Raw genomic sequence first — 18,039 nt, forward strand, 5'->3', positions numbered from 1 at the left:
TGGGAGGCCGAGGTGGGTGGATCATCTGAGGTCAGGAGTTCGAGACCAGCCTGGCCAACATGGTGAAACCCCGTCTCTACTAAAAATACAAAAAAATTAGCTGGGCATAGTGGTGGGCGCCTGTAATCCCAGCTACCTGGGAAGCTGAGGCAGGAGAACTGCTTGAATCCAGGAGGCGGGGTTGCAGTAGGTGGAGATCACGCTATTGTACTCCAGCCTGGGCAACAGAGAGAGGCTCTGGCTCAAAAAAAAAAAAAAAGAAAAAGAAAAAGAAGGAAAAATCCATGAGTAAAGGTAAAGGTGCCAAGATATAATTTTGCCATTCTTTGTTTCTTCAGTCAACCCAGATCAAGTAGCTTCTTGGCAGGACCAGCACCATTTTTAAGAGGCCTGGGACTGAGGAAACTCTGCACAACTGAGACTGCTTTGAGGTTTGTATTATTCATTTTTGTTTTCTCAGCCCTAAGCATTCGTTCTCTGTTGCTTAACGACATCAAAGGAAGTCTATTTTATTGACATTTATATATTATTTAATCCACTAAGTATTTATGCCAGGCATTGTGCTAGAAGGGAGTAGGTAGCCAGGCGAATATAGACTTGGTCCTTGTTCTCATGGAGCCTGCATCTCAACTGGGGGAGACAGACAATAGAGGAGAAAAAGAAACGAGAGGTGGCATAGTACTAATGGACTCCAGTCAGCTGTGCGATCTTGAATAAATTAATCTCTGTGCTCCAGTGTCCTCATTGCAGCAGATAATAATTCCTACCTTATGGTGTTGTTATGAGAGTTTAATTGAGTTAGTATCATTCAACTGATCTATTTCTCTATCTTTATACCAGAGTGCCAAGAGGAGCTCCTGGTACATAAGTGTGTAATAAATGGTAGTTAAAAAAATAAACATAGTCGTTGTACACTGTGGTAAGTCCTATTAAGAAATTAACTGAATAATGTCAGAGCTTGATCTTATATCCTCCACCAAAGATTCTAAATTACTCGAGGATAAGGATCATAACTTGGTATCTTAGTGTCCTCATGGCACCTTACACATAAGTACTAAATACATATTTGAATAAATGAGAGGTTTTATAGTCTTCATTAAAAAATATTTAAGAATATAATGTTAACTTTTAAGTCAGGGATTCAATGACTCCTGAGAAATTTATTTTCCAATTTGGCACTAAACTGACTTTTATGACAAACTGGTATACTCTGTATTACCAACAAGACTTTCATAATCCACTGTGCTTCAAACATTTTGCCTTGCCTGCCAGGAAGCTACATATTTCCCGACCTTCTATATGTGTTTTGATATTCCGGTGATGTTTTGATGGTCTTATTATAAAGTCATTACAAGTGAACTACTTCAAAGTTTACATAACTGTCAAACTTGCCATGTTATTTTCAGAGTTCTTCTCCTCTAAGGTAAGAAAAATACATTCACAGTACGCAGAAAAAAACACAACCACCTACATCTAGATGAAATTCTCAGTTTGGTTTTCAAAACTAATCAGATGAAGGTCTGCCTATAAGAAGTATCACTGTGGTGTATCTTGTGGTTTCTAGTCATCGCCACATGTGGTCCTCTACACCATCTGGAAGATACTATTGGTTTAAGTGAAATTTAAGTCAGTTGAATTTGAGCCAGCAGTTATATCAGTTGTGGCCACAATCATCTAATCACTCAAATAAAGGTGGCAGGAAGGAAGACCTGTTTGAGGGGCAAACTAGAAACAAAAGACTCAAAGCATTATACAAGGACTCCAGGTGAACACTTAAGGCAGGATGGCTATCTTAGCAATCACAGATGCCAATCAGAAACACTTTTTTCCTTAACTGTTTCACAGGCACCTGTGGTCAAGCCTGTATAAGGATAGGAAAAGCATGTCAGGGTAATTTAGAACAATTAAAAAAGCTGGATTCTTTGAAACTAACTTCTTTGATGTGTGTGAAGTCAGGGAAAGGAATGGGAAAGGGTGGAGGGAAAACACACACAAATGCACCAGATAGTCTGTGTGTAGTAAGCAACCCAATGCCTTGCTAAAAATATTTCCCTTAAGAGCATGCTCTTTCCTAAGTGTTGTAATTATGCAAAATGTTTTCCTCCCTCTCTTCCCCCACTCCCTCCTAGTTTGCCTGCTGCAGACATCAACTGCTTCTGTAGAAACATTCAGGAACCTCAAAGAGCCCCATGCAGCTGTGCCCATCACAGCCAGTGTCCGGGAGACAGCCCTTCCTTTCCAGGGCTGGACACTCACTCAGAACATCACAGGGTACCCAGTGAAACAACACTGGGTCGCCCATCTAACCAAGTGAGTGCGAAGCAGCTACCCATAAAAACCGCTCTTATGAACTAATCACTTATAAAAGCCACCCAATGCTTCATGAGTATCAGCTCTTTTGACTTTCATTTAAAATGACAGAGACCAGTGGTTCTCAACCTCGGATGCACACTGGAATCACCTGGGGAGCTTTAGAAACTACTAAAGCCTGGGTCCCATCGCAGAATTTCTGATTTAATTGCTCTGGAGGAAACCTGGAAATCAACATTTTTAGAAGCTCCTCAGGTAATTCCAATGTTTGACCAAACTTGAGAACCGTTACTACTCAGTAGTTTTCAAACTTGAAGGTGCATCAGAATCTCCTGCAAGACTTGTTAAAACACAGACTGCTGGGCCCCACCTCTGGGGTTCTGATTCAGTAGGCCTGGGATGGGTCCTGAGAATGTACATTTCTAAAAAGTCCCAGGTGAAGCTGTTGCCACAGATTTTGGGAATCACACTGCTTTAAATCTTTAGGGAGAAATACATTTGAGAAAAAGAAGACATACATCTGGGGAAGGTGTTCTAAAAAAACTTGCCTATTTCAATGTTTAGAAGGGAACTCCTCAATCCACCATCCCAAGTTAGCCTCTGCTCAGAAGGGTAACTTTAAGCTCTGAGCCCACCTCTCCAGGCCTTTCATGCCCCCCAAGCATGATCTCAGTCCCTACCAGGGCTCCTTTCCATCAAATGAGCCCATTGATTTGCTACTGTCATTCATTTATGCAGGAGCTTAAAAGACCAATTATCCTCCCCCAACAAAAGGATCCCTTCTTCCTTTTGATTCACATCTAATTACTTAGCTTCAAGAATCAAGAGAACAAGAAAACATTTAGCTAGATGAATGTTCACGGAATTTGAGAATAATCTGGAAGTACCCACTTTTCAGCAACAGGTGATTAGCTAAAAGCATACCCATGCAATGAGTAGTACTGTGCAGCCATTAATGAGGAAATCATAGTGTAATGTTGGGTGCTATAGAGATGACATTGGCTGTGGAGTATGGAAGGAGATGAAGCGTATGGGCTCTGGAGCCACAGGGCTTGGCTTAGAGTTCTGGCTCTACTCTTACAGCCACGTGCCCTTGGGCACATCTTTTCTCCTCTCTGAGTCTCGGTTTCATTACCCTATGGGGCAAATAGAAATATCTATCCCTTGGGAGGCCGAGGCGGGCGGATCACGAGGTCAAGAGACTGAGACCAACCTGGCCAACATGGTGAAACCCCGTCTCTACTAAAAATACAAAAAATTAGCTGGGCGTGGTGGCACGCGCCTGTAATTCCAGCTACTCGGGAGACTGAGGCAGGAGAATTGCTTGAACCCAGGAGGCAGAGGTTACAATGAGCTGAGATCGCACCACTGCACTCCAGCCTGGCGACAGAGCAAGACTCCGTCTCAAAAAGACAAAACAAAACAAAACAAAACCAAACCCAGAAATATCTATCCTATAGGGCTGCTATGAGAATTAAACAACTGAATTTATGCATCTAAAGAACACATAACAGTGTCTGAAACATAGTAAGTGTTCAATTTGAGTTAATGACTATTGTTTAAAAAGACTATAAAACAATGAGTCCTATATGATCTATATAATCCTATATTTACATATGCATAGCAAAGATTGAAAGACTATGTAGCAAGTTAATGGTTATCTCTGGGCAGTGAGATTTAATTTTCATCTTTTTGCCTGTTGGTATTTTCTGAATTTTGTGTAATCAGTATTTATTGCTTGTGCTAAGAATAAGCTACAAAAGTTTATATTTTAAAGAAAACTAGGCTGGGCGCGGTAGTTCACGCCTGTAATCCCAGCACTTTGGGAGGCCGAGGTGGGTGGAACACGAGGTCAGGAGATCGAGACCATCCTGGCTAACACAGTGAAACCCCGTCTCTACTAAAAATACAAAAACTTAGGCGGGCGCCTGTAGTCCCAGCTACTTGGGAGGCTGAGGCAGGAGAATGGCATGAACCCGGGAGGCAGAGCTTGCAGTGGGCGGAGATCACGCCACTGCACTCCAGCCTGGGCAACAGAGCGAGACTCCGTCTCAAAAAAAAAAAAGAAAAAAGCAAGCTCCTCCAAGAAACTGACATTCTAGCTCCATTCTGACCACTTCCTTGAAGCCATATGCTATGGAACACTTATGCATCTTATTTGTTCCCAATTACTTTCACCCTAATTAGTAGGTCAGCACTAATGAAGGCAAAGTCACAGGCTCAACCTTGCCTACTGCTCCTGCTCCTAATTAGAGTGAGATGATCTCAGAGACTTACTGAATTAAGTTGGTCCCAAAGGGATAGGGCACAAGAACTTGAGCAGACAGCATACACCCTTGATATAAAACGATCATCTTCACATAAAAATAAATGTTAGGATATGTGATAATGCAGGCTTGTGGGTAAACTGCTTTATATCTGTTCTCATGTTTCTCCTTTGAGGTATTTTTTAAAAATCCAATGAGTAAACATTTGTGTCCTTCAATAATGCATTTTGTACATAACATACCTCTCCACTCCCATCCCCAATACTCCCTACCCGCTGCTAGCTCACTTCCCCACCAGCCCCCTCAAGGTTGGTGAAGAATACCTTCAATTTCCCTCCCATGTTAAAAATGGCAACCATTTATCATATAATAATAATTACAATGAAGAGTTACCCACCCAAGCACTCGAACTAAGTAAAAAACCTAGAGACACATTTTTAAAACTCTAAAACATCCTTGGACCCTCACTGACATAACTATAAAACATATAAAAACCACCCTCACTGACATAACTCCTAAATTCCAGTTTCAGCTGATAGTGTTATATAAACATAACCTCCATTTCTGGAAATGTGGAAATAAGGTGTGTTTGTTTTTCCTCCAAATTGTCCTATACTCTTAAAAAGTTGGGGTCATTGCTAATGAAAATGGCAGCCCTCACAGGGCTTAGGGGCATGCCTTAAACCCTGTGTACAAAATAATTGAAGATTACAATCAATTAGCTCTCATATTCATGAGCTAAGCCAGGTTTAAACTATGATCTCAAATCTTAGTCTGGAAACTGAGCAATTTTTAGCTTGGGTATTAGTCAAGAAAAGAAAGAGGAAGGAAGGAAGGTAGGAGAAAGAAAGACAGAGAGAAAGGAAGGAAGAAAGGAGAGGAGAGAGTAGAGGAGAGGAAAGAAAAGCAGGCTCCTTACCTTCATGGCTGCTGGAGAAATAACCCCCTCTCATGTAGGATGACTGGCAGTTAGGCACTTCTGAAAGGAAAACAAAGGTGGACACAATCCTGTCAATAGTTTCTGCAGCAGAAGCAGCACATCGGTCAACTGCAGCTCTGTGGTAAAGCCCCTAAACCTCCTGCTCTGGGGTCATGTCTTTTTGGCTTTGTCCTGGGAAAGAGGTGCCACACCAATAAGCAAGATGGCAAACACCACAACCCACCATCTGAAAGGCAGGCTCTCCTAATCAAGAGTCACGGGAGGAAAAAAAAAGATGTTTGACTCTCATTGTTCACTCATTTTAGAAATGAGTTGACACTAACTCTGGTGGAAGAGCCAATGGCAGGGGAAAAAATACTGGCTTTCAAAAGGCCAAGCCTGGCCTCTTGCCCACGCCGACTCCTGGGTGTTGGGTGGGAAGGGGAAGAGGACTGCTTTAGATCTTTTCTAATTTGCTCCCTTTACTGCTGGTGGTCACATCCAATTCTGCTCCAAGAGGTGCGAGTATTTTTAGGCCAAAGGGATTAGGGGACCTGAAGTTGGGAAGCCAGGACCAGCATTGGAAGGGGTAGAGGATTGCAGTTTGGTCCATTTTTGCCATGCTGGGGCTGTCACACTGAAACCAAATCACACTCAAGTGATCTCTTCTTCAGCCATCATGTTATCAGTGTCCATCGAGAGGAAAGACAGTAATTTGAGTTGTGTCCATGTGGGATGAGCCATCACTCTTGCAATACAACTCAGATCAAAGAATTACAGATATGGTAACATCTGTTGAGTGTCTTGCTTTAAGGGAGTGGAGTGGGGTGCAAAACCCATCAGGACAGATCAAAATGTCAGTCTTAAAGGAAAAAAATGTTGCTGTTCATGCTACTCCTGAGAAAAATACATCAAAGCTTTCCAGGGGAATGCTGATGGAAATGTTTACACACGATCATTACCTCACACTTGGTAACTTTTCTGTCATAAAACAACAGGTCTCTCCCTTCTGACTATTTCCTCAGCATTTCCCATAACCAACTGGTGGCTGAATAGATCAATCTATGTATTATCTCAGAGAAAGTCAAGAGCAAATTCTATCCAAAACTGAACCCCAACACTCTCCAGACTTGGACTCAGAGATGTACTTCACACCACTTCTGAATGCCTACTGCACCTCCTACCACTGACATAGCTTTTCTGTTTTGTTTTGTATTCCATTGTGCATAAACATGTCAGCTCCACCAGCTCCTAAGTTATTTGAGGGCAATTCTTATAAAAATTATAAAAAAATTCTTATAAAAACTCCTGTCCCCAAGGCCCTGCATGCATAAAACACTGAATAACGAGACAGAAGAATGCAAGAATGAAGCAACGAATAGCCCAATTTGATGCTGACCTGAATCGACGCAGTAATCCCGAGGCTCCTGCTTGATTCCCATTGGTGACTGGAACCTGTGTGCTGGGGGCGCTGGCATGCCCGGGACCCCGTGTTCATAGAGCGGGTCATGGTATTCTTGCTTGAATCCCTGAGGGGGCGGGGGAGCTGCAGGGACAATAGGTTCTGACATTTGCCGATGGTAACTGGGGCGATTATCTCCAGGAACTCCTGGCTGAGGAGGGAAGGGGTGGCAGGGTTCAGACAGTTGTCTCTGAAATCTGTAAGAAGAAAGAGGTTTTCATGTTGAACAAAGACTTGATGAATACCTACTATGATCGAGCACTGGGGACTAGAAGTTCCAATTAATGAAATTATTTGCAAAGTACTTAATAATGCTTATTTCTGGACATTTTACCCTCTTCCCAAAATTACATTGTGTATTTTGAAGCTCTTGAGTCAGGAAGTGGCAAAAACAAACAAACAAACAAACAAACAAACAAACAAACAAACAAACAAAGCAATGATGTGGTAGCCTCTTATCTTCCATGTATGTATATTTTATGCAGTCTATCTGTATAGATGGGCCCGATTATGTATCTGAATATATGAGACCAATTATTTGCAAATAGCACTAACATATACATAAGTGTTTGTTCACTAGTTCATCCGTTCTCTCACCTATAGATAGAAGGAATTTTTAAAGACTGAATACAAACTAACCAGTTAGAAAATGTAGTTAAAAAGAAAAAAGAGAGAGAATCTCATTCATAGTAGCAATAAAAAACATAACATTCCAGGAATAATCAGAAAACCTATAGGCCATATAAGAATAAAATCTTAAAATTGTTTTCTGAGGAAAAGAAAGAAAAAAGATTTAAGAGAATATATTTAGGACTTTGAAGCTATTGATTCACTGAAAATTAATCTATAAAAGCAAATGCCTTCCCAACTAACTTGACAAAATGATTCTAAACTTTATTTTGAAAAGACATAAGGAACCACTAGCTATTGACGTATGTCATAAAACTACAATAATTAAAAAAGTAATACAACAAATTGAGAGACTGGCAGATCAAAGGAATTTAATGGCAAGCCAAAAACTGTCAAGTATATTCCAAAATTTACTACTTGTTAAGGTTAGCATTTCAAATTAGTTGGGGAAAAAAGTTAGACCCCATTTTATACAGACACCAAAATAAATTTCATATGGATTAAAGGTTCCAATATAAAAAGTGAAACCAGGCCAGGCATTGTGGCTCATGCCAGTAATCCCAGCACTTTTGGAGGCTGAGGCAGGCAGATCGCTTGAGGTCAGGAGTTCAAGACCAACCTGGCCAACATGCCAAAACCCCAACTCTACTAAAAATACAAAAAAATTGGCCCGGCACGGTGGTGGCTCATGCCTGTAATCCCAGCACTTTGGGAGGCTAAGGCCGGGGGATCACGAAGTCAAGAGATTGAGACCATCCTGGCCAACATGGTGAAACCCGTCTCTACTAAAAATACAAAAATTAGCTGGGTGTGGTTGTGCACGCCTGTAGTCCCAACTACTCTGGAGGCTGAGGCAGGAGAATCGCTTGAACCCGGGAGGCGGAGTTTGCTGTGAGCTGATATAACGCCACTGCACACCAGCCTTGTGACAGACCGAGACTCCGTCTCAAAATAAACAACAACAACAACAAAAAACCTAAAAAAATTAGCCAGGCGTGGTTGTGTGCTATTCAGGAGACTGCGGCATCAGAATCACTTGAACCCGGGAGGTGAAGGTTGCAGTGAGCCGAGATTGCGCCACTGTACTCTATGTAGCCTGGGCGACAGAGCAAGACTGTCTCAAAAAAAAAAAAAAGGTGAAACCATAATATGAAAGTAAATATACATGAAAACTTACAAAACTTAGGAGTGAGGGAAAACCTAAGTATCATACCAACAGCTGAAATCATCAAGATAAACCTGGATATACCTCACTGTATAGATTTCTATAACTTAAAGACATCAGAAACAAAACCAAAAGCAACACATCAAACCAGGGGGAAAGAATCTGTAGTAGTCAGAAAACACCAGAAACAAAACCAAAAGTAAAACTGAGGAAAAATCTCCACAGATACAGGAATCTCATTGTTGGCATAAAGAGCTTTTAGAAATTAACAAAAGATGAATATCTCAAGAGGAAAAAAATGGGCAAAGGACAAAAACAGGAATATCCTTACAGAATAGGAATGGTCATAAACAAAAAGTTTAACTCATTAGTAATTAAAAAAGTAACAAAGTCAAAAGAGAAGTATTTTTCCTTTTAGCTTGGAAGATGAGCAAGCAGTTAATAATTCTGTGCCAGGTACCTGAACAGCACTTCAGTCACAGATGATCAGGTATAACTACAAAGATGGTCACGAATGCAGCTGTCTAACAAGGAAACTGGCTATACATATTGTGATACAGTCATTTGGTTGAAAGCAACCATTAGAAATTACATAATATGTAAATATATAAGGTCTTGGAAAGGTATTTTTGACATATTAAGGAAGGTTGCTAAACAGAACGTACAGTATCAAAGCTTAGCAAAAATAAAAGTAGTAGTATGGTGTCATATAAAACCACAGAAAGATTGACATTTAGATATTAACACTGCGTATCTGTGGGGTGGTTATAATTTTAGGTGATTTTCTTTTTTTGCGCATCTATAGTTTGATAATAAATATGCACTGTTTTTATAACAAGATAGAATAAAAACCTGTTGCTATTAGTCGAGTTTCCTTAACACTCTTCAGCTGTCAGATAAATCCAGATGTGTGCCAGCTGCCCTTTCCCTGTTGGGTGTGCAGTGTAGAAGGGAAAGCCTGCCATCCCTTAGTAGTGACCAAAGGCAAAGTTTCTTGGCTTTGTTTGCTTATCTGTGACATGGGGATGTATTATCCTCCAAATGCTTCTGAAATGGTGAAATACAATCATGTCTGTAAAGTATGGTTTCTGCCACAGCCATAATTGACAGACTATAGAGTTTAGGAAGGTGGTTGTGGAAGGTTGGAGATGTGTGACCCTCAGTCCATGAAACAGACAGGAAGCACTAATCTATGTATATAAAGAAAAGCATTTGTGAATATATACCCTCAGGTAGAAAGTAGGAGCCAAGGTTCAAGGAAAAATAATACAATCCTGTAATATTAAGGTCTTATTCTCTACTTTTAGCTTGAATTCTATTAATTCAAAGAATTCTTGAATAGCTTTAATAAAATAGTTTGAATTTGATTTGAATCAATCTGTGGGAACAGGTGGCCAGCAGATTTCTAGAACATCAAGATTTACAATCTTAAACTGAAGAGATCTGTGTGCAGATAGAACACTGTTTACATCAGGGTATAGCACAGCACAACATACTGTCTTTACTACTCTACCTAAAGCAGCACGGTAAGATCATTTTATAATATGAAAACTACTGGGCAATTTACATGTACTTATCCTTTTATCCCAGACATCAAAAGCCTCAGAATCCACCTAGCCAATGTGTTAAACAAGTTTTACCAACTATTGAAGGTTCAGCGGGCTGATAGCCTTTCATGGGGCACTGAATGCCTTACGGCAGAACTTCTTCAAGAAACCTTTCAATGGTCTTTGAAGAAGTGTAAATTCCCATCTCAGGTTTACACTTGACATTTAGAACACAGGCACAGGCAGCATGCCGCAAACCTAAAGGGAATTCTTTCAGAAAAGAGAGACAAAGTTGTTTTTAAAAAAAAAAACAAAAACAAAAAACAAAACAGTCTTGCTCTGTCACCCAGGCTGGAGTGCAGTGACTCGAGTGACTCGATCTCAGCTCACTGCAACCTCCGCCTCCCGGGATCAAGTGGTTCTCCTGCCGCAGCCTCCCAAGTAGCTGGGAATTTTAGTAGAAACGGGGTTTCACCATGTTGGCCAGGCTGGTCTTGAACTCCAGGACTCAGTGATCTGCCTGTTTCAGCCTCTCAAAAGTTTGCTGGGATTACAGGCGAAAGCCACGGTACCCGGCTGATGAAGATATTCTTTTAATTTTTTGTTGAGATGGAGTCTCACTCTTGTCCAGGTTGGAGTGCAGTGGCACAATCTCAGCTCACTGCAACCTCCATCTCTCGGGTTCAAGCAATTCTCCTGTCTCAGCCTCTCAGGTAGCTAGGATTACAGGTGCCTGCCATCATGCCTGGCTAATTTTTTTTGTATTTTTAGTAGAGACGGGGTTTCACCACATTGGCCAGGCTGGTTTCGAACTCCTGACCTCAAGTGCTCTGCTTGCCTCGGCCTCCCAAAGTGCTAGGATTACAGGTGTGAGCCACCGCGCCCGGCCGAAGATATTCTTAAGGCCTTATTTTTGTAAAGTGCCCACATCTTGTGCTACTTGAAAGGAATGGTAGTAACGCCTTCCATTTTCTCTCCCTTTCCCCTCTGCCACCATCCCAGCACCTTCGAAGGTGACCTCCAGAAATCAGTTCCTTTGATAGCTCCGAGATGGCATGTGCCGCTCAGTTCTGTAACCAGAGCCTCTGCAGCTGGCAGGCCGGTGGCCTCACTTCCGCTTAGCGCTCATCTTCTCCCCTTCCAGAATGAAACTCTAGAGTTGGCCTGGTATGGCCTCCTCAGGAAAAGGTACTTCCACATGGGCACTAGCCAGCAACCTCATTCGCTCCCCGCGGCATAACTTTAAGGATGCGCAAAGCTTAGAGGCCTGTGATCTGCAGAACGGATTCTATAATTGGGATTGTTCCGTACTGGTTTGTTTTGAGAGAGCAGGAGTGGCCAAGGGGGATCTCAGGGATAGGTCACAAAGCCAACATATTTGGAAGAAAGATTCTCAGAGCTTGCTGCTGATAATGTCTTTTATGTGCAGAGATTAGTAAAGTCATTCAGTCCTTGTCCTCAAAATACATCCTGTGAACTTTACTCACTGACCTTCACTTGTACCACCCTCCCTTCTCCAGTCCTTTTGAAGTATCTAAGAATGTGTTGTATACATAATACAGCTACAACAAAGATGCCTCTAATTTACCAAGGCAGGCAATCACTTTCAGTGAAGGCACAGCCTGGTTCCTACCAAACCTCTTCTTCCTCCCCTTCACCTCCTCCCTTCCCTCCACTCCCACCATTAGCCCAACAGAGTGCACGTGTAAGGAACTCACATTTGGCGAGCAAAGGGAGACTTCTGACACCGAGTAAGCCTAAATTCAATAGGTCACAGTTTAAGGCTTTTTCGGTGCCAGTTTATTTAAAGAACTAGTTATTTATTTATTTGTCAGATTTATATAGCGCCTTCCCTCCCACGAGCTCACCCACACTCCCAACATTTGGTTTACGTTATGAAAACCGTTAGATGCTTTTTCTGCATTTCCTTTCTGGTTTCTGCTGCCAGCACGCAGAGTAAACACAATGCTTACAGGAAAAAAAAAAGGAGAAAAGGATCTGACAGAGCCTATATGGTGATTATGGGTGCCAGGTGAAGCAGTGACCGTTTAAAGGCCAGCTGAGAGATGATACATAAAATCTACCAAGAAATCAACGTCATGCACTTAGTACTTCCATTAAGGCTCAGGGAAGAAGATGGAAAATCGAGAAGCAGCATAGCTGGGTAAGAGGCTGTGGCTGTCAAGTCAGAACATCCTGGGCTGAAATCCAACCTTTACCACTTAGTAGCTGTGTGACCTTGGATGAGTTATCTAACTGCTCTGAAGCCTCAGTTTCCTCTCCAAAAAAATAAGTACAGCCAGGATACCTTGTAAAGATGATGTAAGATAATGTATGTTATAAGGCCCAGCCCTGTTATAACACTGGTAAGTTCTCAATAAACATTATCTTCAACTGCCTCACCTTCTCCCCACAACTCCCAAGCTAAAATCAGAAGATATGCAAATATGGCTGGGCACAGTGGCTCAGGCCTGTAATCCTAGCACTTTGGGAGGTCGAGGCGGGCAAACCTTGTCAGTTCCTTACATGAGGTCGGGAGTTTGAGAGCAGCCTGACCAACACGGTGAAACCTGTAACCGTTTCACTGTTGACATGGAGTCTCGCTCTGTCGTCCAGGCTGGAGTTCAGTGGCGTGATCTCGGCTCACTGCAACCTCCGCCTCTCAGGTTCAAGCAATTCTACTGACTCAGCCTCCCAAGTAGCTGGGATTACAGGTGCCTGCCATCACACATGGCTAATTTTTTTGTATTGTTAGTAGAGACAGGGTTTCACCACGTTGGCCAGGCTGGTTTCGAACTCCTGACCTCAAGTGATCCACACACCTCGGCCTCCCAAAGTGCTAGGATTACAGGCGTCAGCCTGTAGCAGTGGCTCAGGCCTGTAATCCCAGCACTTTGGGAGGCTGAGGTGGGCAGATCACCATGTGAGTTCCCTATATGAGGTCAGGAGTTTGAGACCAGCCTGGCCAACACGGTGAAACCCTGTCTCTACTAAAAACACAAAAAAATTAGCCAGGTTCAGTGTCGAATGCCTGTAAACCCAGGTACTCGGGAGGCTGAGGCAGGAGAACTGCTTGAACCCAAGAGGCGGAGGCCAAGATCACGCCACTGCACTCCAGCCTGGGTGACAGAACGAGACTCCATCTAAAAAAAAAAAAAAAAAAAAACAACATAGGCAAATAAAAGAGAAGATCTTAAGGAACTGGGAGACTATGACACACACAAGCCACGCACAAATCAAAGGAGCCCACTGGTTGCCTTTTCAATATCCATTCTCCTTTTTCAGAAAGAGAATGCTGATTTTTATTGGAGGTGGCAATGTGCCAACTTCACAATGATGTTTATTTTCCTGCAATATAACGAAGGGCCAGACACTGTCCCTAAACGTACACCAAAGAACTCTGAAACAACTCCATAAGGCCTGCCAACATTGCTGAGACTCAAATGGGCCCATTTAAACTGTAAGAAGACATTGAAAGATAAGGAACAAAAAGGCATGTCCTTTCTAGGCCTACCTGTTTGTCTGACTTCTCAAGATCAAATATGGGAGAGGGATGGTGATGAAACTAAGACATGTCCCCAGGATATCAGATGGTGAAAGTATTAGTTGTAGATATAACATTAATAACTTTGGCTGGGTGTGGTGGCACACACCTGTAATCCCAGCACTTTGGGAGGCCAAGGCAGGCAGATCACCTGTCAGGAGTTCAAGACCAACCTGGTCAACATGGTGATACCCCACCTCTACTGAAAATACAAAAATTAGCTGGGCGTGGTGGTGTGCCCCTGTAATCTCAGCTACTAGGGAGGCTAAGGCAGGAGAATCGTTTGAACCTGGGAGGGGGAGGTTTTAGTAAGCCGAGACTGCACCACTGCACTCCAGCCTGTGCGATGGAGTGAGACTCCGTCTCAAAACAAAACAAAACAAAAAATATTAGTGTAATGATGAAAAGATTAGGGATAAAGGCAGCATTACATTTTAAAAACTTAACATTAAACAATGAAGTTTCTCAGTTTGTGATACCTACATTATTTAAGGAAGTGTCCTTTAGTATAGTTTGTGTAAAATAAAAGTGATTTTCAAAAAGTAAAATTGTCATAGAAGCTAACATTTACTGAACACCTTCTCTGTCCAAGCGTGATTTTATTTAATCTACCCAATGCTTCTATGTGGTATCTATTATCCTATTTTCAGACGAAGAAACCAAAGTTTGGAGAAGTTGAGTGCCTGCCTGAGGTCACACAGCAGCAGAGCAGTGATTCAACCCCAGATCTGTCAGTCTGTCCAACTCCAGAGCCACTGGCCTATGCTGTTTCTACAATCATTTTAAAATACTCTCTGGATGAGAGTTAAATAAAAATCATATAGTCCAGGCAACCAGAAAAATCCCATATGTTTAGAAATTAAGAAACATATCTATAAAGAACTCCAAGGTTGAAAGAAATAATAGAAAATACTTGGAGCTGAATTTTTAAAATACTGCAAATCAGAACCTATGCGATGTATCTAAAGCAGAACTTGGGTAGGGAGATCAAATAACTGATTGTCCAAACCAGGATCCTTTGGAGAGTGCAAGAAGCTATTAGCAATCACTTCTAAACAAGGCATAGACAGACCATAAGTGACCTGGCAAACTTCCATGTACAGTCACCCCAGCCTTAAGAGAAATTTTATATGGTTTTGTGCTTACGTATTATAAAGAAAAAGGGCTAAAAATTAGTGAGCTAATCATACAACCAAAGAAGTTGGATAAACAGAATAAACCCAAAGAAAACAAAGAATAAAGTATTTTAGTGAGAGCAGAAATCAATGAAACAGAAAACACCCGAGAGAGAATAAGTAAGGCCAAAAGTAGATTTGTTGAAGACAATATCGTTTGCCAAGACTAAGGAAAAAAAAAGGTCTATATAAATAATATCAAAAATGAAAAAGACAATTACAGATGCTACAGAGATTTTAGAAAGGGCACCATGAATAACTTTATGTCAATTAATTTGAAAACTCACACAAAATGGACAACTTCTTAGAAAAATTTATTTACTAAATTTATTCAACTAAATAGAAATCCAGGGCAAAACTGTAAAATGTGAAGACACTGAGCCAGTAATTAAAAATCTTCCTACAAAGAAAATGCCAGGCCCAAATAATGTTACCAGTAAATTCTTCAAAAAGTTCAAGGAATAAAGACTTCCAATTTCACATGAGATATTCTAAAATACAGAAAAGGGAAAACACCCTCTACTCATTTGATGAGTATAACCTTAATGCTAAAACCTAGCAAGGACAATATAAGAAAGAAAAATTATGTACTTTCTCAATCATGAAGACAGGTGTGGAAGTCTTACATATTTATATTAGAAAACCCAAACTCAGCAATGTACAAAATATAATACAGAATAAACAAGTTAGGGCCGGGTGTGGTGGCTCATGCCTGTAATCCCAGCACTTTGGGAGGACAAGATGGGTGGATCACCTGAGGTCAGGAGTTTGACAGCAGCCTGGCCAACATGGCGAAACCTTGTCTCTACTAAAAATATAAAAATTAGCTGGGCGTGGTGGCGCCTGCCTATAATCCCAGCTATGCGCCCAGATGGCGCCACTGCACTCCAGCCTGGCTGACAGTTAGACTCTGTCTCCAAAAAAAAAAAAAAAAAGAATAAACAAGTTAGGTTTCTCACAAGAATGCAAGGTTGGTTTCATATAAATCAGTGTAACTCACCATATTAAGAAATTAAAGGAGAAAATTATTTGATCATCCCAAAAGAGGCAGTATAAATGTTTAATGAATTTCAACCTCTATTCATGTTAAAAAACTTTCAGTAAACTGGGGATAAAAGGAAATGTCCTTTAGCTTGTTAAAAGGTAACAAGAAGCCTACAGTAAACATGATGAAATGCTAAAAACAAACCCTCTTAAGACTCAGAACTAAAAAAAACCTCTGCACTCTAACCATTACAAGAACATCATTCAGTCTGTCAAAGAAGGTTCCATTAAGCATCCATGAAACTCAGTTTCAGATCCCAAAGTGAATCTGTGCTGCCATACACAACATGTTATTAACAGGCACTTGGAGAAGAGATGCATCAGGCACATTCACTTTATTCCAGGCCAGGCTACAAATGTGACTTACAGTCAAGTTCATTCCTCTCTAAAAATTATTGTACTACAAAATCTGAAGGACAAAAAATGAATAGCAATTTACTTTAAGGGTAATGAACTTTAAGAGAGGAAGAAAAAACAAGAGGAAAAACGAGTATATAAAATCTCTTAATTTATCTAGCATCCTTAAGGAATTGGTAGTTTTTGTTAAATCAAAATTCCAGAAAACTTAGCCCATCCCTTTAAGCTTTGAATCCTCAATAATAAGCACTGAAGGAGACGTTCTTGACATTCTCAAACAGCTTAGGCTGTTTCCTCCTTCAGAAGACACTACGCAGTTGACCTTTTCCTGATGACTCCAGCACGACACATTATGTTCTGCCAATTACAGCATGCTAGCCTACCACAATACTGATGCCCTTAGGGGCTATCCAGAAGCAGAGGATTCTTCTAGTACAGAAGCATTTTCTTAAATGTTGCTGCTTCTTGGGTTTTAACCTCTTTGGTTGATGTCAAGTAAGTGAGAAAGCAGTGTATTCCAAAATTCTTAGAGATACATTTTTTCTTAGTGGAGCTTCTTCAGTTGAATTGTAGGGCTTTCCTCAACTCAAGATATAATGAAATATGGTTTAATAAAAGCCAAAAACATATATGGCCAGTACTATAGGAATATTTTTCTAAGTTCCTCCACCCAGCACATGTAAACATCATAAATAACACAATGAAAAAACTCACAAGATTGGGAAGGCTGAAGGAAAAAACATTTCTCCTCTTCCAGAAGCAGCTGGTCTTTCAGGATAAGTGGCACATGTCTGAACATGTCAAATTACATGTCTTTTCCCCTCTCCTTGCGGGGAGGAAATCACCGGTATAAATCATGGCTTTCAAACACAGTATTTATCTTCTAAAAATAAACTGAGTTGTGAAGAATTACATGCTAAGACTATATAAAACATTAAGAATGTACTTTTTTCTTTCTTCATTATTTTCTTAGAGATGGGGGGTCTCACTATATTGTCCAGGCTGGAGAGCAGTGGCACAATGAGATCATGAGAGTTTTGACCTGCTCTGTTTCTGACCCCTGGGCCAGCTCACCTCTGCTTAGACAATTTGGTGGTCCCCACTCCCAGGAGGTCACCGTATTGATGCTAAACTTAGTGTGGACACCTGATAGATCGGCATAGTGTACTACAGAGCCTAGGACTCCTGAGGTCAAGTGATCTTCCCGCCTCAGCCTCTCAAGTAACTGGGACTACAGGTGTGTACCGCCATGTCTGGCAAGGGTGTACTTTTGACTAGATTACATTTTAGTTATTTACGGTATAATTTTAGCAAACTTTTATCACTATCAATAAACATATGCCGAGGACTAGTAAGATACAGGGCTAAACGTGGTCTAAAGAAAGGAGCCTAAATCACAGGTTTTTATCCTCAAAGAGCTTACTCTATTCAACTGAACAGATACGGCATACCCAGCAAAACAAAAAAGACACACGTTAAGCACATGGGTTTGGATTAAATGATGTAGGAATTTATTAAGATTTTGTAGTTGAAGAGATAGATAGAACTTAAAAGTATAATAAAAAAACAGATAATGTTCAAGGTCAAAACAAATTTATCAAGGTCAATTACGCAGTTTT

At 41.1% G+C, this 18,039-nt stretch overlaps 1 protein-coding gene across 2 annotated transcripts in view; it reads right to left on the reverse strand.

Annotated features, from left to right (window-relative positions):
• Nucleotides 1–18,039, reverse strand: part of ETV5 (ETS variant transcription factor 5) — a 62,600-nt gene that overhangs the window by 12,414 nt on the left and 32,147 nt on the right. For both annotated transcript variants that reach the window (XM_054482611.2, XM_063662497.1), the window contains exons 8-9: nt 6,896–7,155; nt 5,497–5,556 (exon numbers count right to left, since the gene is read on the reverse strand). In XM_054482611.2, coding sequence (XP_054338586.1) covers nt 5,497–5,556; nt 6,896–7,155 — 320 coding nt within the window. The remainder of the gene's footprint in view (nt 1–5,496; nt 5,557–6,895; nt 7,156–18,039) is intronic.

The sequence above is a fragment of the Pongo pygmaeus genome, chromosome 2 (genome assembly GCF_028885625.2).
Source record: "Pongo pygmaeus isolate AG05252 chromosome 2, NHGRI_mPonPyg2-v2.0_pri, whole genome shotgun sequence".
Lineage (NCBI taxonomy): Eukaryota > Metazoa > Chordata > Mammalia > Primates > Hominidae > Pongo > Pongo pygmaeus.